This window comes from Palaemon carinicauda, unplaced genomic scaffold, assembly GCF_036898095.1.
Source record: "Palaemon carinicauda isolate YSFRI2023 unplaced genomic scaffold, ASM3689809v2 scaffold5, whole genome shotgun sequence".
NCBI lineage: Eukaryota > Metazoa > Arthropoda > Malacostraca > Decapoda > Palaemonidae > Palaemon > Palaemon carinicauda.
Window position 1 is genome coordinate 798,793 of NW_027171761.1, and position 20,478 is coordinate 819,270.

The window sequence follows — 20,478 nt, forward strand, 5'->3', positions numbered from 1 at the left end:
TGATAAGCAAGTCCGTGGCGTTCGAACGTAAATAATCCAAGTAATAATATAGTGGAATAGGAACGCTCGAAGGCGACCAGGCATGCCAACCTACCGATAATACGCACGTATATGTAATAACTGTTATCATAATAACAGGACAATATAAAAAACTAATACTGTGTGTGAACCGTGGATACCCATAAAGTTCATAACGAGAAACAATCAGTATGGAGGACTCATTGAAAAGTGTTAAGAACGAACGAGAGAGAGAGATAGGAGGGAGCCGGGCGCCATGAGAGACCCACGCGGGGTCGTGAAAAATAAAACTGTATAATATAAGCAAAAAAGGGCAAGGCCCCCTCCAAAATCTCAAAACTCATAGATCCGGTACTTAACTTAGATGGAGTGACATTGGAGTCCGACATCTTGAGGTAAATCCAGAAAAAACCAGCGAAATTCACACACTAAGGCAAAATACGGCTATAAAGATGTGTGCTATTTAAAGGAGTTACGTCACTGGCGTGGGATCGCTAGTAGTAGTAGGATGTTGAACGGCACCTCGCTGTTCGGGGATATTGACAGGAGATATCTAAATGGTGTGAGGCCTCTGGTGATTTATTCAGTGCCCCAGTATTATACCGACACCTTATTAAGGTGAGCGAGCTGGGTTCAACCTAGCATTCCTATACAATTTTTCTCTGGTAAATTTATAGCAGTTTTTACTTTAGAAATGATGATAAAGGAGCATTTCACCGGGCGGCACAGGTCGGAGCCCAGAAATAAGGTTTGAAATACGGACTCCAAATTGTTCAATAAAGCTTTTTAAAATACTGGACTGTAGCTAGTATGTCAAATGAACTGCTTCTAAACCCCTTTCCTTAGAAAGGCTTCTGGATGATGAATCGTGTACCTTCACTTTCAAGCCTATTATCATATATCTAATTCCTTGTATTTTTGGTCACAAAGTGATTAGGGCGTTTTATCCCACAAAACAAAATAGGGACTGAAATTTTTTTTTCCAAATACTGTGGTAAGCAGCTCTTCTAGGAGAAGGACACTCCAAAATCAAACCATTGTTATCTAGTCTTGGGTAGTGCCATAGCCTCTGTTCCATGGTCTTCCACTGTCTTGGGTTAGAGTTCTCTATCTTGAGGGTAAACTTGGGCACACTATTCTATTTTATTTCTCTTCCACATGTTTTGTTGATGTTTTTTTATAGTTTATTTAGGAAATATTTATTTTAATGTTACTATTTTATTTTCCCTTGTTTCTTTTCCTCACTGGGCTATTTTCTCTGTTGGAGGACCTGGGCTTATAGCATTGTGCTTTTCCAATTAGGGTTGTAGTTTAGCAAGTAATGATAATAATAATAATAATGATAATACTGAACAGCTCTTACTGGACAAATAAACCTATTTTTTGCTGAAATGCTTCAAGCATTTTTAGAAAAGGTTTGTGAAATAAAAGTTGAGGCAAACTCTAAGCCTCAATATAATGTTTTGGTTCTGAAGGAAGACATAAGGGATAAAATCTTCTTGTGTTATTCATAGTTTACTTTGCCAGATATTATTTATAGCAACTTATGTTTGGCTGAGCCAATGCCAACAGGAAAAGAGTATCCATGAGATCTTTAAGAAACATACTTCAACTCTCCAAAAATCGGAAGCAATAAATAGAATTAAAAGATAATATAAAATTTGAGTATGAAAATAAGAACAGTACCTTTTAAATACTGTAGGTCTTTAAAGGTCGCTCGTGAATGGCAGAGGCAAGGGACAGTGACATTACCCTAGAAAGCAGGACAATGCCCCAGAGACTGACCATATATACATATGATCAGCACCCAAGCCCCCTATCCATCCAAGCTAGGACCAGGGAGGGCCACGCAATGGCTGCTGGTGACTCAGCAAATAGACCTATAGGCTCCTCCAAATCCCCCATCCTTAGTTCACAAGAACGGTGAGGTTGTAAACAATAAATGAACTAACGAGTTTGAGTGGGACTCAAACCTCAGTCTGGCAATCTCTAGGCAGAGACGTTACCAATAGGCCACATAAACTCTTGTCATGGATAGATGCAATAGTATTTGAGGAAAATAGAAAATATAAAAACCATATATCTTTTCCAAGAGAATAAATCCAGCTAGTGTTTGGTCAAAGATTGTATTAACTTAATTTTCTCTTAACAAGGGAATGCTTTGATGTAGTCATTTGGCTTTAACACATGATATAATTTCCATGTTAAAGTCTTGACAGGCAAGAGTGCTCTCGAACTGGGAATATCTTTTTCTTCAGTTTACCTCAAAGATCACCCTTATCTTTTTATTGCATACTATTTCTACAACTTCCCTCATATTTTGTCAACTGCTTCTAACCTTACTGTCTAATCTTTCTTCCCCTTTTCACTGTCTAGAATTTGGGGAAGGGATACCATTGCTGGGAGTGAAGATTTATTTTCAAACCAATTGTGGAAGCTGTGGTTGTCTTCCCAGCTACCCGATAATGTTTGGAACCAAAGAGTGTCAATATTTCAATATTGGCCCGGGGAACTATTTTCGTGTACAAAAATTTGGCCCTTACTATAGATAGGACTATTGGCATTCTGTCTGGGTTTGCTTTCCTTTATGATTAAAGTGGCAGGCATTCTTAAAATGCTCATAGTCCCATCAAATAGGGTTTGGCTTATACTTGAGCCACTAATTATGATAGGGTAGGGAGTGGACATTTGGGAGTCACCTCTTACAGGTATCATTGGTTAAGGACTTAATTCTTAAAGGCTAAGGGTTCTTTATTTTGGATTCCAGATTTTCTTTCTCAAGCATATTTGTTTTCCATTTTGGGTCCCCCTCCAAAAATAGAGTAAAATCATTGTTTCACGTACCCTGGATCAAATGGTGAACCCCGGACACTGTTGACGACCTCCTGGCAGTAAAAAGAATCACTCTAACAATAATTCTTTGTTCAATGTTATTATATGGGACCCTTTTGTTCCATTTTCTGCAGGCCCCTAAGTGGCTAAAAGCATTGGGGGTTAAAATGAAAATGTGAAAGTTATGTATTTTGCAGGTATTTCCCACAATATGAATTATGAAATATTGTCCAACCTTTTGAAACCTTTCAGGAAAATTGAAAGAATTAAATTGAAACTTTCAAAGGACAAAGAGAATTTTGAGTTATCTTACTTTTGCCGATTCTTCAAAGGCTAAAATTACCATGTAAGTTTTACAACATTCAAAATGTTACAAACTCATAATATGACTTTGTGTTCAAGGACACTGATTTCCATGGGGAGGAGAAAGAAATTATACCAAGAGTCACAGCTGCAAGGAAATGAGTAACAGTATGATCAAGGGTTATGAGTGTCTGAAAAAAATAAAGTGGAGCAATCCAAGAAGGTAACTTGAAAAGATATGGTCATGGTTTGTTAGTTATTGCTGGCAATGAAACAAAAGTAATGCTGCTTGCTAATTTTTCTCCCTCCTCATTTGATATTGAAAGGGTATCTCAACACCCGACTTTTAATCAAGCTAAAGAACTAATTTGTTGCAAAGATCTATATGAATTCTCAGAAGACGACTTATTGAATAGGTGTCCTCCCAATATTTCTAAAGTTAAAAAGCTGAGAATGCTTGACAAATTAATTGATTCATGGATAATACCATAAAGAATGAGAAACAGAGCTGCAGCTTATAGTTTTTTTTAATTTGTTCTGAAATCTGTTTGTTGACTTAAATTAAGAATCTGTTTGTTGACTTAAATTAAGAATCTGTTTGTTGACTTAAATTAAGAATGAGGATTATTCATTTCAACAACTTCAGGAAGAGCTCATCTTGATGTATATCATCAGTGATAGTTTTAACTAACTGTGAGGAAGGAATCCATATGAATACATAAATAATATTTAGTGCTAAGTAAAAGTCAGATTCCCTTAATCTAATATGCCTTTCTTACAAAACTTAGTTATCTTCATATGGTACTCTTAAAAGGTGAGGCATATTCAATAATGAAGCACAGGGTTAGTCAGAAAACAAATCACAACATACATCACAAAGAAAATTGACAAATAATATTGATAATGCAGAGAAAAGGGTTTAGCCAATTACATAAAGTACAATAGGGACCTTTGACTGAAGGTCTACTGTATTGTCCCATGAATTAAGTGCTTTAATCAAACAAATAGATGACGACCAATGGAACGATGTCAAACGTCCGTAAAGAAAATAATGAATTTACAACAAACTTTACACGCACGCCTGATTGTTCTAAGCCAGTGATCCAGAATTAAACAAATATCTAATTTAAATGGGAATGTGACCACAGCTTGACACCTCCCTAACACATATTTTAGATCCCAATGGGCTAGGTGGGAGCTTGTTAAGATCAGTGGTAATTCCCAGGGTGCATCTTCAAGATTCCCTTGTTAACAGCAAATGCAGGATAAAGGGAGCACTGGCGCTGTTTTACGTTTGCTGCTTCCAGATGGACTCTGTCCTCTTTTAGACACACCAGATAGTTCCTGGGGAAGATATTCATGGATGACGGGCCTTGCAGGATCCTAATAGTATGACCAGGTTGTATGACCTCGTTTACCGTTCTGTTTGCGCTTTTCCTTTTAGAGTAGGCCACCAGCAGGGGTGAATCCTTTGATCTCACCTCCCAAACAGCAGAATAGAACCATGCGCCTTCCTAGATCTATCGGGTCTAATTACAGAAAGAAAAGTCAGCAAAGGCAGTGCATGGAGGACAGTGAATTTCCAGGACGAACAAACTTGAATATTGGTCAGAGAGATATAAATGAAATTCGCTCAAAAATCTTATTTTTGGATGAGATAGCCATGTTGTCCTGATGGAAGGTTCCTATAGGTAGCTTTCTAAGGGATATTTGGCTACAGAGATATTCCCAGAGAATTAACCTTTAGGTCTCCAGAATTCTAACTCGTGGCGCGAATATCCTTAAAATTACTCTTAAGGATATTGCATAATATCAGGAGACGTATATCTTGATACGACGCATAGCAATCTTCACCCCGAATAGCATTTTCGTTTCGAGAGGGAAGGGTGGTAAAAATAGAAGGGGAGCCATTATCAAGGTTACCCTTCCTCCCGTACTACTATCGAGTATCTAGATAGCGCTGTATCCAAGATGGCACTCATTCCTTGTAGCATTGAGCATGATGCTACAGATATAGTAATTTGGGGAGGGATCCTGCCAAGGCCTTTTCTATAGAAAAGGAGGGCGGGTCAATCAGGACGACATGGCTATCTCACCCAAAAATAGATTTTTCACTTCGCTCAAAATCCGTTTTTTTGGCTCAAGCCATGTCGTCCTGATGGAAGCATACCAGAGAATTACTAGAAAGTACTGTATCTGTGGATTTTCATAAGTGCCTTAACCTTGGGGCAATTTTTCTATGGTCATCCGGACCATTGAGACAAATGACGTTACCGTTATCCGTCATTACTACTAATCATGGACAATGCTAGTGCTTCCTGCCCCCTGCAGGGAAAAGTCAAACTAGACAGTAGAAAAGGGGTCTCAATGTTTGCATATATTGTATGAAGAAACATAAGTATCCACTAGATATACAAAAGGTCTCATGTTGTCGGAACAACTAAGTGTCAACTATATCCATTGTTTGTAAGCATACAGTAATATAAGGTTTACTCAAATAAATAAGTAAGAGAACTCTGGCATATTTAATGTGCTAATTGCAGGGCGAAATAAGACGCAATTACACTCTAATAGACATTTATTTCGAATAAATGACCAAATGGAATAATGAGTGTAACGAGTGTAACGTGTTAAGGGAATTATACGTACAACGTATACAGAAAATATTTTCCTCCTTGAAAGGGAGGAAATGAGGAGTGCCACTCTAAATTTGAAATTTTTTGATAAATTTTCCTAATATAATTTCTGTAAATGTTGTTTACTATCAACACTGTGTACTAAGTACACACGGCACAAGTGTTATCTGTATAATTCCACACCTGAGATTTTGAACAGTTTTAGTGTCACCATGGTGATGCTCACTTAAAAGGTGTCACACTGGAAGTGTCAACACCTTTTCACCCTAATTGATAGTCCCAATCAATTAACTGTTCATCACAGCACTAGACGACAGGTTTTAATACACTACCTGCCCCCACCACATAATGCTTCAGTTCGTGGACTTGCTTTGCGTAGTGTTTGTAGAACACTCTAGATGATTTCCATCCAGTATGAGCGAAGACGCTCAAAGTCCATATACTGAAAAAAGTTCAGTGATGAAGCAATTTTTCTCGGATCATGACCTGCGGGTGTACTGTCAGGATCTGCTCTGCGAATAAAGTAGGTGAGCTTCGCCCTCAGTTGTTTTAGGGATAAGTTTGATCCTGAAGAGTCTCCTTTGAAGAGCTGTCCTCCCCTGAAGTCTGAAATTCTACAAAGATAGGCCTTTAGACACTACTGGACACAGAGAGACTTCCTTCAGAGGGCAGATTCTCCAGGGACCCCATCTCTTAGTGGGTAGCTCGTTCTTGGCGAGAAAGGCTGGATCAGGAAAGAGATTCAGTTCTCCCACTTCTGTAAACTGAATGTGGCCCTCATTTCTTGATAGGGCTACTATTTCACAAACTCTACCCCCTGAGGCTATAGCGAACAGGAAAATAACCTTCTGGGTTAGATCCTTGAGAGAACAATCTTCATTGTTCACAGATGAAGCATAATGTAGGACCTTGTCCAAAGACCATGAAATGGGCTTCGGAGGAGCTGCAGGCCTAAGTCTAGCGCATGCCTTCGGGATCTTGTTAAAGATTTCATTCGTCAGGTGCACTTGAAAGGCGTATAGAAGAGGTCTAGTCAGGGCTGACTTGCACATAGTTATCGTGTTGGCTGCCAGACTTTGATTATGAAGGTGGATAAAGAAGGACAGACAGAAGTCTATTGAGATTTCTTTCGGTCCTTTTGCTTTAACAAAAGCAACCCACTTTTTCCAAGACGATTCATATTGTCTTCTAGTTGACTTAGATTTGTATTCTTCTAAGAAGTCTATACTGCCTTTTGAGATCCCAAATCTTTTCTTAACCGCTACGGCGAGAAAATCATGAAATGAAGGTTGTGGGTTCTCTGTGATGAAGCGAAGACAGTCGACTTCTGAACCCATATAAATAGTGCTGGGTTCGGTACAAGGACCAGCCTCAGCCTCATTTCCATCACTAGAGGGAACCAGTTGCTCTTGGGCCACTTGGGGGCCACTAGAGCTACCGTTCCCTGGAAGGATCTCAGATTGGATGGAAGGAACAGGAAATTCCGGGTCCATTCGTTCCAAACTAGGGACACGGCATCTGTTATCTCCTCTAGAGGGTCCTCGTATTGGGCTACATATCTAGATAGTTTCTTGATGTCGCTCATTGCAAAGAGGTCGATCTGCAGTTCCATGACTTGTTCCAAGATGGAAGAGAATGAGTCTGCGTCTAGGGACCATTCTGACTCTATCGGCTTGAGCCTGAATAGAGCATCCGCTGTCACATTGCGGAACCTTTGTAAGTGAACTGCTGATAGGTGCCATCTCTCTAGACAAAGGATGGCTAATATCACATGGATGACATGGGACGATCTCAAGCCATGTCGGTTGAGACATCTCACCATCACTTCGCTGTCCAAGATCAGCCTGATGTGGACTGGTCTGCCAGGGGAGAGTTTTCCCAACGTCAAGAGGACTGCCATGGCTTCCAAAATGTTGATGAGAAAGGCCTTGAACAGAGATGACCAAGTCCCTTGGACTTTCCTTTGATGGGAGTGAACTCCCCATTCTTCCGTCGAGGCATCTATGTGGATGGTCATCGACGGCAGAGGTGGTTGTAAGGGCACGGTCCTCATTACGCTCTTGGCCTTCGACCATGGGTTGAGAAGTGGTCGTAGTAAGGCCGGTATCGGTCATTTTAGATATCTTCGAGCGTTTGATGCGTATCTTCTTCAGACTCCTGACGCATCTTTCAGCTGTGCTCTTAGCACTGGGTCTGTTACTGCTGCGAACTGGAGAGAGCCCAGTACTCTTTCCTGTTGGCGTCTTGAAATCCTGTCAGATTACAGTAGTCTCTTGACAGATCCTGCGATCTTCCTCCTCTTCCCTGAGGGAATGGAGGGACGATGTGACCTCAGGTTCCAATGGCTTTCCAACCATTGAAACCCTTGAGCTGGAGAGAGTTGAGACTTCTTGAAGTTTATTTTGCATCCCAGATGTTCCAGGAACTGGATCACTTCTTTGTATGCTTGCAGACAAGCCGTTTCGGATGCTGCCCGCACCAGCCAGTCGTCCAGGTACGCTGCTACCTGAACACGTAGGCGTAGTTGTTCCACAACTGCATCTGAAAGTTTCACGAAGATACTTGGGACTATGTTTAGTCCGAAGGGTATTGCTCTTAGAACATAATTTATCTTCTGTAACTTGAATCCTAGGTAGGAGGAGAAGGGGCGACTGACTAGAAGGTGCCAATAGGCATTTGTCAGATCTATCGAGACTGTGAACGCCCCTTTTTGTAACAGGGTCCTTATGTGTTGAAGGATTAACATCCTGAACTTGCTGTTTTTTATAAACTTGTTGAGTGGCGACAAGTCCAGAATGACTCTGAGTTTTTCTGAGTCCCTCTTGGGAACACAAAAAAGCCTTCCCTGGAATTTGATGGACTTTGCTTTCCTTATAACCTGTATGCTCAAGAGCTATAGGGTATATTCTAATGCGGGGTTGGAGTGTTGGAAGAATTGAGGAAATGATGGGGGAGACTTGTTCCGTTTCCATCCTAGTCCAATCTTGATTAGGCCGTGGGCCCAAGGATCGAAGGTCCAACGATCCTGAAATTGTTGGAGCCTCCCTCCTACCGGAAGCGTCTCCTTGCTTCGATTGAATGGAGGGTTTACCTCCTCGACTGCATCCTCCTTTACCTCTTGAGGGATGTCTAGAGGAACCCCGTCTGGATCCTTTACCTTTCAACCGAGAGGTAGTGGTCTGCCTCTCAAACCCGGGGTTGAATGCTGGTGACTGGGCAACCAGCTGTTTAGGCACCATTTGGAAGGTGGTCTGTGTTTGGGCCACCACTTGGGGCACCGCGGTCATAGTAATTGTGGGATGTTGTTGAGCAGGCCGAGGAGAAGTCTTAGACTTCTTCGTCTTCCTTTTAGGTTGGGGACCTACATCCGGGGAAGACTTCCTCTTTGAAGAGATGCCCCACTTCTGGAGAAGGTTCCTATTCTCCGAGATGGCTTTCTCAACTACCTCTTTGACTACTTCGTTCGGGAAACGGTCTTTACCCCAGATGTTAGAAGATATCAGCTTCCTGGGCTCATGTTTCACTGTTGCAGCAGCGAACACAAACTCTCTACAGGCTCTCCTAGCCTTCATGAAAGCATACAGGTCCTTTACCAGGGTGGCCATATGCATTTTGCCCAGGACCATGAGTACAGTGATACCTCTGGATATGAAAGTTTCTGCTTACGAAAAATTCAGGATGCGAAAAGTGATTCGAAGATTTTTATGCCCCAGGATACGGATAAAATTTCAGGATACGAAAACCTTACGAGATCCCAACTCTTCGCCGAGAGTAATTTTAAATAGCGCGCGCCGCCTGACTTTGAACTTGGGTAGACTCACTTACAGCCTCCCGCTCACCCATTGGTTATCTCCCTACTCAGACGCTAGCTGACGCCATAAGATCCTGCTTTCCTATTGGTCGGCAACTATCCCAGCTTGCCTACGCACGAGCGTTCATCTCTCTCTCTCTCTCTTTTCGTTCCGACCGGGGTATCGTTAACAGACATTGTGTGCTTTCGCTTGTTTGACTTAGTGTTAATATACAGTACATTCGTACGCCACGTGTTATCGTTAATAAACATTCGTTACTGTGCACTGTACTGTATTAGTGTTTTCTATACATAGACTGTATATAACGTTACGTAGTGTATTATATTACGTATTACTGTAGCCATGGGTCCCAAGAATGTTGCCGAAGGAAAGAAGAAGAAGACGATGCTCTCGATGGAGACGAAACTTGAAATCGTTAAAAAGTACGAGTCTGGCATGCGTTTAAGTGCGATCGCCAAGGAGTATGGCCGGAATCCGTCTACGATAGGCACCATCCTGAAGCAGAAGGCGGCCATCAAAGCAGCAACACCTTCTAAGGGCGTCACTATTTTCTCCAACAAGAGAACGCACGTGCATGACGAGATGGAGAGGCTGCTTCTTGTGTGGATCAAGGACAGAGAGATCTCAGGAGACACCATCACTGAGACTACAATTTGCCAGAAGGCCTCCGCCATTTTCGGTGATCTCGTGCGTGCTCAGGCCAAAGAAGGAGCAGGAGAAGGAACATCCCAGCAGGAACCCCCAGAGTTCAAGGCTTCTCGTGGGTGGTTCGAGAAGTTCAAGAAAATGACTGGCATCCATTCAGTGGTACGGCATGGGGAGGCAGCCAGCTCGGACACGAAGGCCGCCGAAGCCTTTGTTAAAACGTTCGACGAGTTGACTCTGCAGGAAGGCTACAGTTCGCAGCAAGTTTTCAATTGCGACGAAACTGGGCTTTTCTGGAAGAAAATGCCTCGTCGGACGTTCATCACGGCGGAGGAGAAGAGGCTACCCGGACATAAGCCTATGAAGGACAGGCTTACCCTTGCTTTTTGTGCAAACGCCAATGGGGACTGCAAGATAAAGCCCCTGCTGGTGTACCATTCAGAAAATCCCCGAGCCTTCAAAGCCCACAAAGTCATTAAGGAGAACCTTCCCGTGATGTGGAAGGCGAATGCAAAAGCCTGGGTAACGAGGCAACTGTTCATTGATTGGGTGAATGTCTGCTTCGGTCCGACTGTCCGAAAATATTTGGAAGAAAAGCGCCTCCCTATGAAATGTCTGTTGGTGTTGGACAATGCTCCAGCTCACCCTCCTGGCCTCGAGGAATATCTTCTGGCCGAGTATTCCTTAATAAAGGTCCTGTATCTACCGCCTAACACCACCCCTCTCCTCCAGCCCATGGACCAGCAAGTTATTTCTAATTTTAAAAAATTGTACACAAAGCATCTCTCCAAGAGATGTTTCCAAGTCACAGAGAGTACAAACCTCACTCTGCGTGAATTTTGGAAAGATCACTTCAACATCGTGATATGCCTCAAACTCATCGATCTCGCTTGGCAGGAAGTTTCGAGGCGTACCCTAAACTCATCTTGGAGGAAGCTGTGGCCTGATGCTGTCTCTGCACGAGACTTCGAGGGGTTCGGGAAGCCTGGAGGAGAAGCCGAGATCGTTGACGATCCTGAACCAATTCAGCAGTCTGAGGTGGCTGACATCGTACATCTTGGTACGTCCATGGGGCTGGAAGTTAGCGCGGAAGATATCGATGAACTTATCGAGGAGCACCACGAGGAGTTGACGACGGACGACTTGAAGGAGTTGGAGACGATGCAAGTGAGTGATTTTCAAGAGCAGCTTTCTAGCGGTGATGAGGAGGATGTTGCACCTTTGAAAACGGCAGACATCAAGGAAATTCTTGCATGTTTCCATAAAATGGCAGACTACGTTGAAAAGGAACATCCAGAAAAAGTTTATACCAACCGTGCACTTCAACACTGCAATGACGTTTGCCTAACGCATTTTAGAAATGTGTTGAAAAGTAGGCAGAAACAAGCTTCAATGGATAGTTTCTTATTAAAGAGGCCAGCGGTATTAGTAGGCCAAGACGAAGGTGAAAGTGAAGAAAAGAAACAGAAAAGAGGAAGGGATGAAGAATTAGAAGGTGAAAGTAAAGAAAAGAAACAGAAAAAAGAAAGTGATGAAGAAGTAGTGAGAAGAGATTTAGAAAATAAGAAAAACGTAAAGTTATAAAAAAGCAAAAAAAAAAAATTCAATTTTAAGTTTTATGTTACCGTTAAGTGTTAAAGTAATTTTTTCTTTCATTTTATAGTTTTCCATACGTAATGCTAAGTGTTAATTATTTCTGCCATTTTTTTATTTCGTAAAGTTTAAGTGTTAATGTGTTAAGTGTGTAAATTACTGTACGTAGTCTGTCACTTGTTACGTTTTCTGCCTTATTCCATCCTCCTCTGCCGCGACTTCCCTATCGGACATCGTCTCAATCAAAAGGTAAGTTTCAACTTTTTTGTTACACTAATTAACTGCAACCTTTTTTTCAGAGTGTACAGGTATCAATCCTTAATTTAGGTGTACGTACAGGTAACAATACACCTTCACTGATCTAAATGCTTTACGTACATACAGTACCGTAACTTTTATACAGTAGTAAAGAAAACGGACCGTTTTCTTTGGGCTTGGGGGGGATAACTTGGCTATAACTACATTATTGAATAATCTTATAGTGGTTTCTGGAATGGATTAGGCTGTTTTTAACGGTTGTGTTAATTATTGAATGATAGAAATGGCTGCATTGCATGTTTATTACTACAGTTTAGCGTGTTTATGAAAGAAAAGGTGATTTTTTATAAGGCTTGGAACGGATTAGGCTATTTACATGTAAAACGCGACTCAGGATACGAAAATATCAGGATACGAAACCGCATCCTGAACGGATTAATTTCGTATCCTGAGGCATCACTGTATGTCAGGGGTACTTAGTTGGCCTGCACACATATCTCTGCAGTTTTGAAGGGACAAAAAGGCCGCAAGTCTCTCCTTTGTCTCTTTTTCCTTGCACAAGAGAAAGTCAGAAAGTTTAGGGAGATTCTCACTAAACTCGTCCAGCGATGTCTGCGTCCAGTTTCCCTTCTGAGAAGGTTAGGTGGACTTCCTTCCATTCTTTTTCCTGTATGGGCAAGGCTAACGACAGAGGCCTGCACTCCTCTAGTGCAGGGCATGGTTTGCCTGCCTCCACTGCCTTGGCAACAGATTTAAATGCCTTCAACGTAAAGGGGAAGGCTATTGAAGCAGGAGCAAGAAAGGTAGGGTGTTCTTGCTCAAGGCGGACACTTTCGACACCGGATAGCCCATCTTTCTCAGGCTACTTGACAAGAGAGCCTGTGCCTTATCGTGGTCGAAAACCATGACCTCCTTTGTTTCTGTCTCCTCTTTTGGCATTGGTTCATGCTTCAGTCGAATGAAGCAAACAGGGTAAGCGCTAAAGCTTGGCCAAAACTGGATGTCGTCTAAAGTGACAGCTCCCATCTTCTCTGAGATGTAGAGTTTGCCATTCGAAATCGGCATAAACTCCGCATACCTCCAGTGATTGGTTTTGGAGCAGGTCGGGAGGTCTTGGCCTCTGGGTCGCTTGTATGACCCTCGGGAGGCGATAAGTGGAGCTTCATGGAGCTCTCTCTCGAATCTCGCTTCTCTTGCTTCGCCTCGTTTGCGAATGTACTCCATTACAGTAAATCCGTAAGAATGGCCAGTGCCTGGCTCATGTTGTCCAACGGAGGGGTAGAAAGTGAAGAAGTCGAGGGTAACGGCTCCGGTGCGGGCACCGATGGAAGGAACTCCGACTCGACATCATCATCATCATCTTCCAGAGGTAGAGTAGAGTCCTCCTCGGGATCATCCTTTAATAGATCCTTTTCGGTGTCCCTAGACACTTCCGACATCCTTACCTCCTGGTGGATGTCCATGCATTGCAACGCCTCCCTGACATCCGTCCCGATGGCAATCTGGACGCAGGGAGGTCCGGTCGTACTTAGGGCACAACCATTTCACTGCCCGCTTTCGGGAACAGCAAGCTACGCATCCTATCGTTAGGTAGGTATGGTCCCGGAGAGTTTTTCTGGAACCCTCTTAACCACTTGCGCAGCTTTTTACGTGCCGCATCCCTCGACTTCGTTGACTTGGGGTCGTCGAAACCTTCGGTCACCAAGGTCTGGCAGATATTGCATACTTGGGGGTCCCAATATTGCAGGGATTCGGTAATGATATTGCACGGGGCATAAGACCTACACGCTTTGTGACCGTAGAAGTTCCTACTCGTAAGGTTGCAGAAGATTGCATCGCATTTCATCTGGGGTTCTTCCTGTAAAGAAAGGAAAATAAAATGAGTATGCAGTTGTTTATCTCACATGATAAACAGATATGCAAATATTCATATTTTAATCATTATAACTTAGGATAGTTAGCTAGAAAGAAATAGAGAAGACCCATACTTGTGTATCCCCCCCAGCCAATTGCTGTGACCTCCCCCCAATATTAAAGATATAGAGTTTCCTTTATCAGGGCAACTCAAAAGAGAAGGGTTCTAACCTCTAGGGATAGAAAAATTGTACACTGGCACTGACCCTTCTAATTATTTAATATTGTGGGGTAAGTATTAACTGATTTCCAATCAGAGTATTGAAGGAATTCTATTCTTTCAATATAGGATTGGTCTCAGCAAAAGACTGTACAAGGGTACACAAGGTATGTTGGAAATTAACTACCGTATAATAAATACTATAGTTTTCCGTTTGCAGTATATACTATACTGCAAATATACTGGCTACTGTATAATCATATAATGTCGTTCAGCTGGAGTGTTTCCAGCATGGCTAGCACCTGGTGGCACAGTCCGGCAATTAGAAAAGACACATACTTGTGTATCCCTCCCAGCCAATTGCTGTGACTTCCCCTTCCAATATTAAGACTATAGAGTTTCCTGATCAGGGAAAACTCAAAAGAGAAGGGTTCTAATCTCTAGGGATAGAAAAGTGTACTACTACTGACCCTTCTAAACTATTTAATATTGTAGGGTAAGTTATTAACTGATTTCTAATCAGAGTATTGAAGGAATTCTATTCTTTCAATATAGGATCGGTCTCAGCAAAAGACTGTGCAAGGATACACAAAATATGTTGGAAAATAACTACTGTATAATATATACCATAGTTTTCTATCTGCAGTAAGTACTATACTGCAAATATGCTGGCTACTGTATAATCATATACTGTAGTTCAGCCGGCATGTTGCCGGCAGGGCTAGTACCTGGCGGCACCGGGCCAGCCAACATGCCGCCGGCTGGGTTAGTACCTGGTGGCACTAGCTGACAGAGAGAGAAAAAGCATGGAGTGAAGGGCTGCCTTATTAAAATGTATGTTTACAATAAATAAGGGTGTAAGTATATAACCTTACTGCCTTCCTCCAGAAAGAGGGTTCAAATGGAAGGGGAGAATGCATCATTCAGGCTTCCATCCAGCCGCAAGATCCGTTGCGGCATTACCGGTTTCAGGAATGTGGATGGCAGTCCAAGGGAGGACTGAAGAACCTTCGGCAGCAGAAGGGTCTCCCACCGGCAGCCGTCATAGCCGGCACAACCTTCCCGGAGCCTGTGTCCATAAGGGAAAGACTGATTGACTAAACAGCTGCTTATGTAGGAGCCTGGCCAGCCCCGCAACCCACCCGGAAAGCGGTGAGATTGCAGGAAAACGGCCACAGGATTGCGATGGCTAAGTCATCGCTAAAGGACAGAGAGGGGAAGGGAAAAGGGTCCTGTATCAAGTGTAGAAGAAGGCAGCAGGATTGTCGCCACTTCCACACAAGAGAGAAACAATGTTTCAGTATCGGCGCCATCCTAGGTGGCAGAAGAATAACTAATCTTCAGCCTAGGGTCTGCCGAATCTATCAAGTGTAGAAGAAGGCGGCAGGATTGCCGCCGCTTCCACACAAGAGAGAAACAATGTTTCAGTATCGGTAGCATCCTAAGCGGCAGAAGAATACTATTCTTCAGCCTAGGGTCCGCTGACACAGGACTAGTCTTTTAGACCGCAGGGGAGAAGGTGACGGCATCATACTACCACTTCAGGTGCGGCCTAGGGAGGCTTAGCCTCCTATGCCGGCAGCTGTAAGCTGGCAGGGGAGTGACTACCCACCCTGCTGCTCTACCGCCGGCAGAAAGACTGAATACTCTGAGGTTCTGTCGAAAACCAAAGCCGGGATCTCGCTGGCAAAGGTGGGAGACAGAAAGCTCTAGCTTAGTCAAGCCGGAATGAACTACTCTATGACAAGACCAGATAGAGTTGCCGCCTGCGGCAGCACTCAGAGGGATGGAGGGATTACCCTTAAATCTCCACAGGAGACAAGTTTCGAGTTATATAATTCTATGAGGTGAACTATCTCCCGTTGAATCAATAAAACGATACACGAGGGTAAATGGGGATAATGTCAGGAAGTATACTACAGCGCTTAGGCTAGGTAGCCTAGCGTGAGATGAGATCCGGTTACCCAAATCGCCGAAACTCTAACGTATACGATCGATAAAAGGAAGAGGAAATTATGCATAAAATTTATATCTTTACTAGTATAATTGTGCCTAAATAGCTTTCATAATTTATTAATGCTATTACAACCGTTAAAGTTGTTCTACTAACAAATTAACACATGCATAACAAACGACAGCGCCCATGGCGCCTCCGGTGACAGGCCTAGCTCCTTAACACAATAAATTACTCTAATTTCACTGTGAAGTAGGAACTAAAAATTATACACTGTAAAGAATAGATACTCAACTTTCCAGTGGCAAAAGAAGCTGGAGATTGCATATTAAATCCTCTCAAAATCGATCAAAACGTTAGATCAACAGGGAAAACCACCGTGCGAAATTTATTAATACAATTAGGGTTGCTATTCAAGGTTAAGACTATTTAGGGTTGCAATAAAAAGAGATTGATAAACACTTCTGTAAAGGGTCTTTGACAAGCAAAGGAAGGTGGGGTATGACAAGCTGAAACATAATGAAAGGTAGTTTTAAAAGAAGAGGTAGAATAAAGGATGCCAATTATAAATACAGTATAAGGAATAGAGAAAACCCCCAAGTACCCTGGCTGAGTATAGCTTTGGGATTATGTGCTGTACCATCAATAAGAAGGGGATATACCATTGTTAGATGTATATGGCAAGATTGAGTTTATGGACAGAAGATTCTTAGAAAGAACTTTGTGTACAGAGACATCAAAGTAAATCTGTCTAACAGAGTCTTATTCTAAAAAGATATTGAATGTAAAGGTTAAGGTTTTGCAAAGTCCTGCAAAGATTGTAAACAAGAATTATGCAGGTATGAAAGAAGCCTATTTTGAAACTTACTTGAAGAAGAACAATGGAAAAATTAAAAAAAAACTGAATGGAGGTGATGATTTAAAGATACAACTTAAAGAATTCAAATGTATTTTCTTTTTGTACAGTACACATATTTTTTCTGACTGATATTATTTCTTTATAGTATCTACAGGAAAATTATTTTGAGTTTTTTTCTTAAACTTTCCTTTTTTCACGGCTGTCTTACAGATATTTTTTCATGACTTAGATATTAATTTTTATATACGGTTAACTTGTGGATTGTGAATATTAAGGTAAGCAACATTCAATTTCCATTTGGAACTGTTAGTCATGTTACCAGTGGAAGACTTTACAAATGAAATTTCCATCGAACATGCCACACATTTGATTCCCTGACTTTTTTATATAATACTGTATTGTATTTATTATTTACCTAATCTGTATTTTTAAGACTTCGGAAACACTACAGAAATTTATATGGAGATTTCTCTCACAGTTATATAAATATAATAGATAGAATTAACTTCATACATGCAGTTACTGTGTTTGCAATCTATATGGATTGACATGATCTACAAGTTAGATTGTAAGATATAATATCATTTAACAAGCTCTGATCTTTTATCAGCTGATATTGGGGTTTTAATCTTACAAAATATTTGCTATTTACATCTATGTTATGGTTTATCTTGAATATTTATTTAACAGCTCCTCACCTATCCTCCTCCTTAGATTCCTAGACTGGGTCAAGTCTGTTTGGGGTGCAAATATCTATGGTTATCTACGGATACGTCCCTGATTATACACGATATCTTGGGATAGTTGTTCCGGGGGTTAGAACCCCTGATACCTGACTGTAATTCTCTTGTAATATAACTCCCAGGAATATTATACAGTAGGAAGCTGCCGGAAGGAACTTCCATCAGGACGACATGGCTATCTCACCCAAAAATAGATCTCCTACGTCAAAATTCATTATTTCTCTGATGGTATTGGTTTTGTTGCTACATTCTTTGCTTAGTTTTGTATTAGAAAATACTCCTTTTTTTAAATATTTTCAAGATGTTATTCAATCTTCAAATGTCCTTTTCATAATGGATAAATACAGTATGTCTTTTGAGAGGTAATTTAATGCATTTCAAAGGGAATAATTTGCAAATTTCAGAATTAGACGATGGTGCGTATAACCCATTATGGACCACCAAAGGATTCACTCAGACTTTTCACTTCTGGAAGGAATCTCGAAGAGCCCAATCTGTTCCGCTCAATGCTTATCTCACTTATGTTACATTACCTTGGTTCACGATAATTACCGGTAAGTTTTTCGCTTTACAGTACTTGATGCATTTTAAGGATAAGTTTGGATAAGATATTAATTTCTTCAGTGGCATCACTTATTTAGTTATTTTGAAAGAGGATACTTTTGTGATGAAAACTGTACCTTCTCAGTGTTAGCATTAATTTTATTTTGTTAAAACTTACCTGTGAGTTATAACATTTATGAAAAGCGAGCTTCTTGACCTTGGAACAAAAATAAAACTTTTCTCTCTCAACCTCAATACAGTATTCTCCCTCTGGGGACTGACCCGTGGGATATCACTAGTCTCTGTCAGACTGTAGTTCATGAGGACCACTTTTATCCAGTACTCTCCTGCCTTCTATGTTCATAAATTTCTGGTGACTTTCATCTCTTTTTGTAGTGTTTGAGCTTTCTGGTGTTCCTGTATTTGCATTTTGTTTATTATTTTAAATAGGACTTGGTTCAGGATTACTCAAGCATGTTTTCTGCATTTAAAATGCATTTTTAAACATAAAACTTACCCGTTGGTTATATAAGAATGGCTATAGTCCCTAGGACGCTCTGCAGAAATTAAAAATCTCATGGCAATCGTAGATATGCCAGGTGTACACTAGCGCCCTGGCGATAGATAGGCCAAACTATTCCAATTACTTCAGAACCTTCCCTGCACTCTTGCGAGCAAGAAGTGATGGAATTCACTCGTGATTAACCTGGATTTTAGAAGTATTTTGGTGATGTATACCTAATTTTTGGGTTCTGGCATTCGCTTATTTGTTTATTTGATCTGTGATCACGTGTTTATAACTTACTGTAAAAGGTAGGATTAGAAGGTTTTTCAACATATTTTAAACCTCACGAAAGCATAAGGTCGGGATGTAAACATCTCGTCCGTTGATGACGTCACAGCCTTATGACGTAGGCTAAAAGTCTGACTTGCTTTTTTTTTTTTTTTTTTTTTACAAAGAATGATAAGTGTATTCTTTCTTTTGAAGTATTAAGTTTTAAATTAAATTAAAGGATCTTGTTATTTTAAGAAAATTTTATCCTTTTAATAGGTTTTCTTTAGATAATCTTCGATCTGTTTTCAAAGATTAACTAGCGTTCAGTTTATTTTTGTTACGCAGTTGTCAGTATCGTTACAATATTACGATATCTCTTTGTAGCAATTTTTATGAATAGTACATTCTTCATACAACTCAAGTTTTTAAGTTGTATTTTATAAAAGGAACATGTTATTTTGCAATTAATTGGTCCTTTCGGTATTTTTCTTTAGTCAGAGATTAAAGGAAGTTACAGTTCAGTTAGTGTTTATACAACGCAGTATTCTTTACAATCGATGTAGCGCACGATTCTGTGTATCGTTGTTTACTTGGTGGTTTTTGGAATACTAAAATTGTTCGTATATTAATTGTAGATGTTCCTATGGGTACGGGTGATAATTCGCCTTTTACTGGAACCCCTTAATTTAAGGGTTTATTTTAATTTGTAGATATTCATTTCTTATATCTATTAAGGTAATATTTTATATTTAATATTTTGTTGCATTTATATGGGATTCAGTGACTTTTGCATTCCAGTTCAAACCATTGACAGAATTGTAAGTCTCTCTCTACGGGGTTCGTTTCGTTTGAGAGAGCGTATACTTTGGTTTTCAATAATTGTGAAAATATCTTTTTACCAAAGAGTAAAATGCAAAATTTTTAGTGCTAAATTAGGCAGTGAATTTTATTCAGTGGAGGGTGCTTCTATTCGGACCTGTCGTTATCCTAGCCTTAGACCTCTGTCAAGCTCCCGGACCCAGGGGAGAAGTCAAGTCGAACGGCGAAAGGAATCGAGAGAGTAGCCGGGCGTTACAGTCTTTTTAGACCCGAACAGAAATCCTCTCGAGCGTTTTCTGTCGATCCCCAAAACGCTCACCCTTGCTATAGATAATACGAGGTAATAGTGTTTTCTAACATTAAATGCGTGCTTCAGGCGCGAAACTGAAAACAAAATTAGATTCATTCTGCGTGTGTTACGTTTCATGTGTTGCGGACGTAGTGCCGCCGCGTCCACCAGATGGGTGTCATCTCCCGACAGTGGGAAGCGCTATGGGATCGACGAAGATAATGCTGGATACCTTTCGCCTAAGGTTGATCCTTGATCTTTGCTGTTAGACATAAACAGCAACTATCTTTGCTTATGCAGTCTCATCAGCCTGCCGTTGGCAATG

At 41.1% G+C, this 20,478-nt stretch overlaps 1 protein-coding gene across 1 annotated transcript in view; it reads left to right on the top strand.

Moving 5' to 3' along the window:
• LOC137637029 (uncharacterized) overlaps positions 1 to 20,478 on the top strand; it is a 318,070-nt gene that overhangs the window by 259,111 nt on the left and 38,481 nt on the right. The window contains exon 10 of the mRNA XM_068369339.1: positions 18,132 to 18,281. Within this exon, the coding sequence (XP_068225440.1) occupies positions 18,132 to 18,281 (150 nt within the window). The remainder of the gene's footprint in view (positions 1 to 18,131; positions 18,282 to 20,478) is intronic.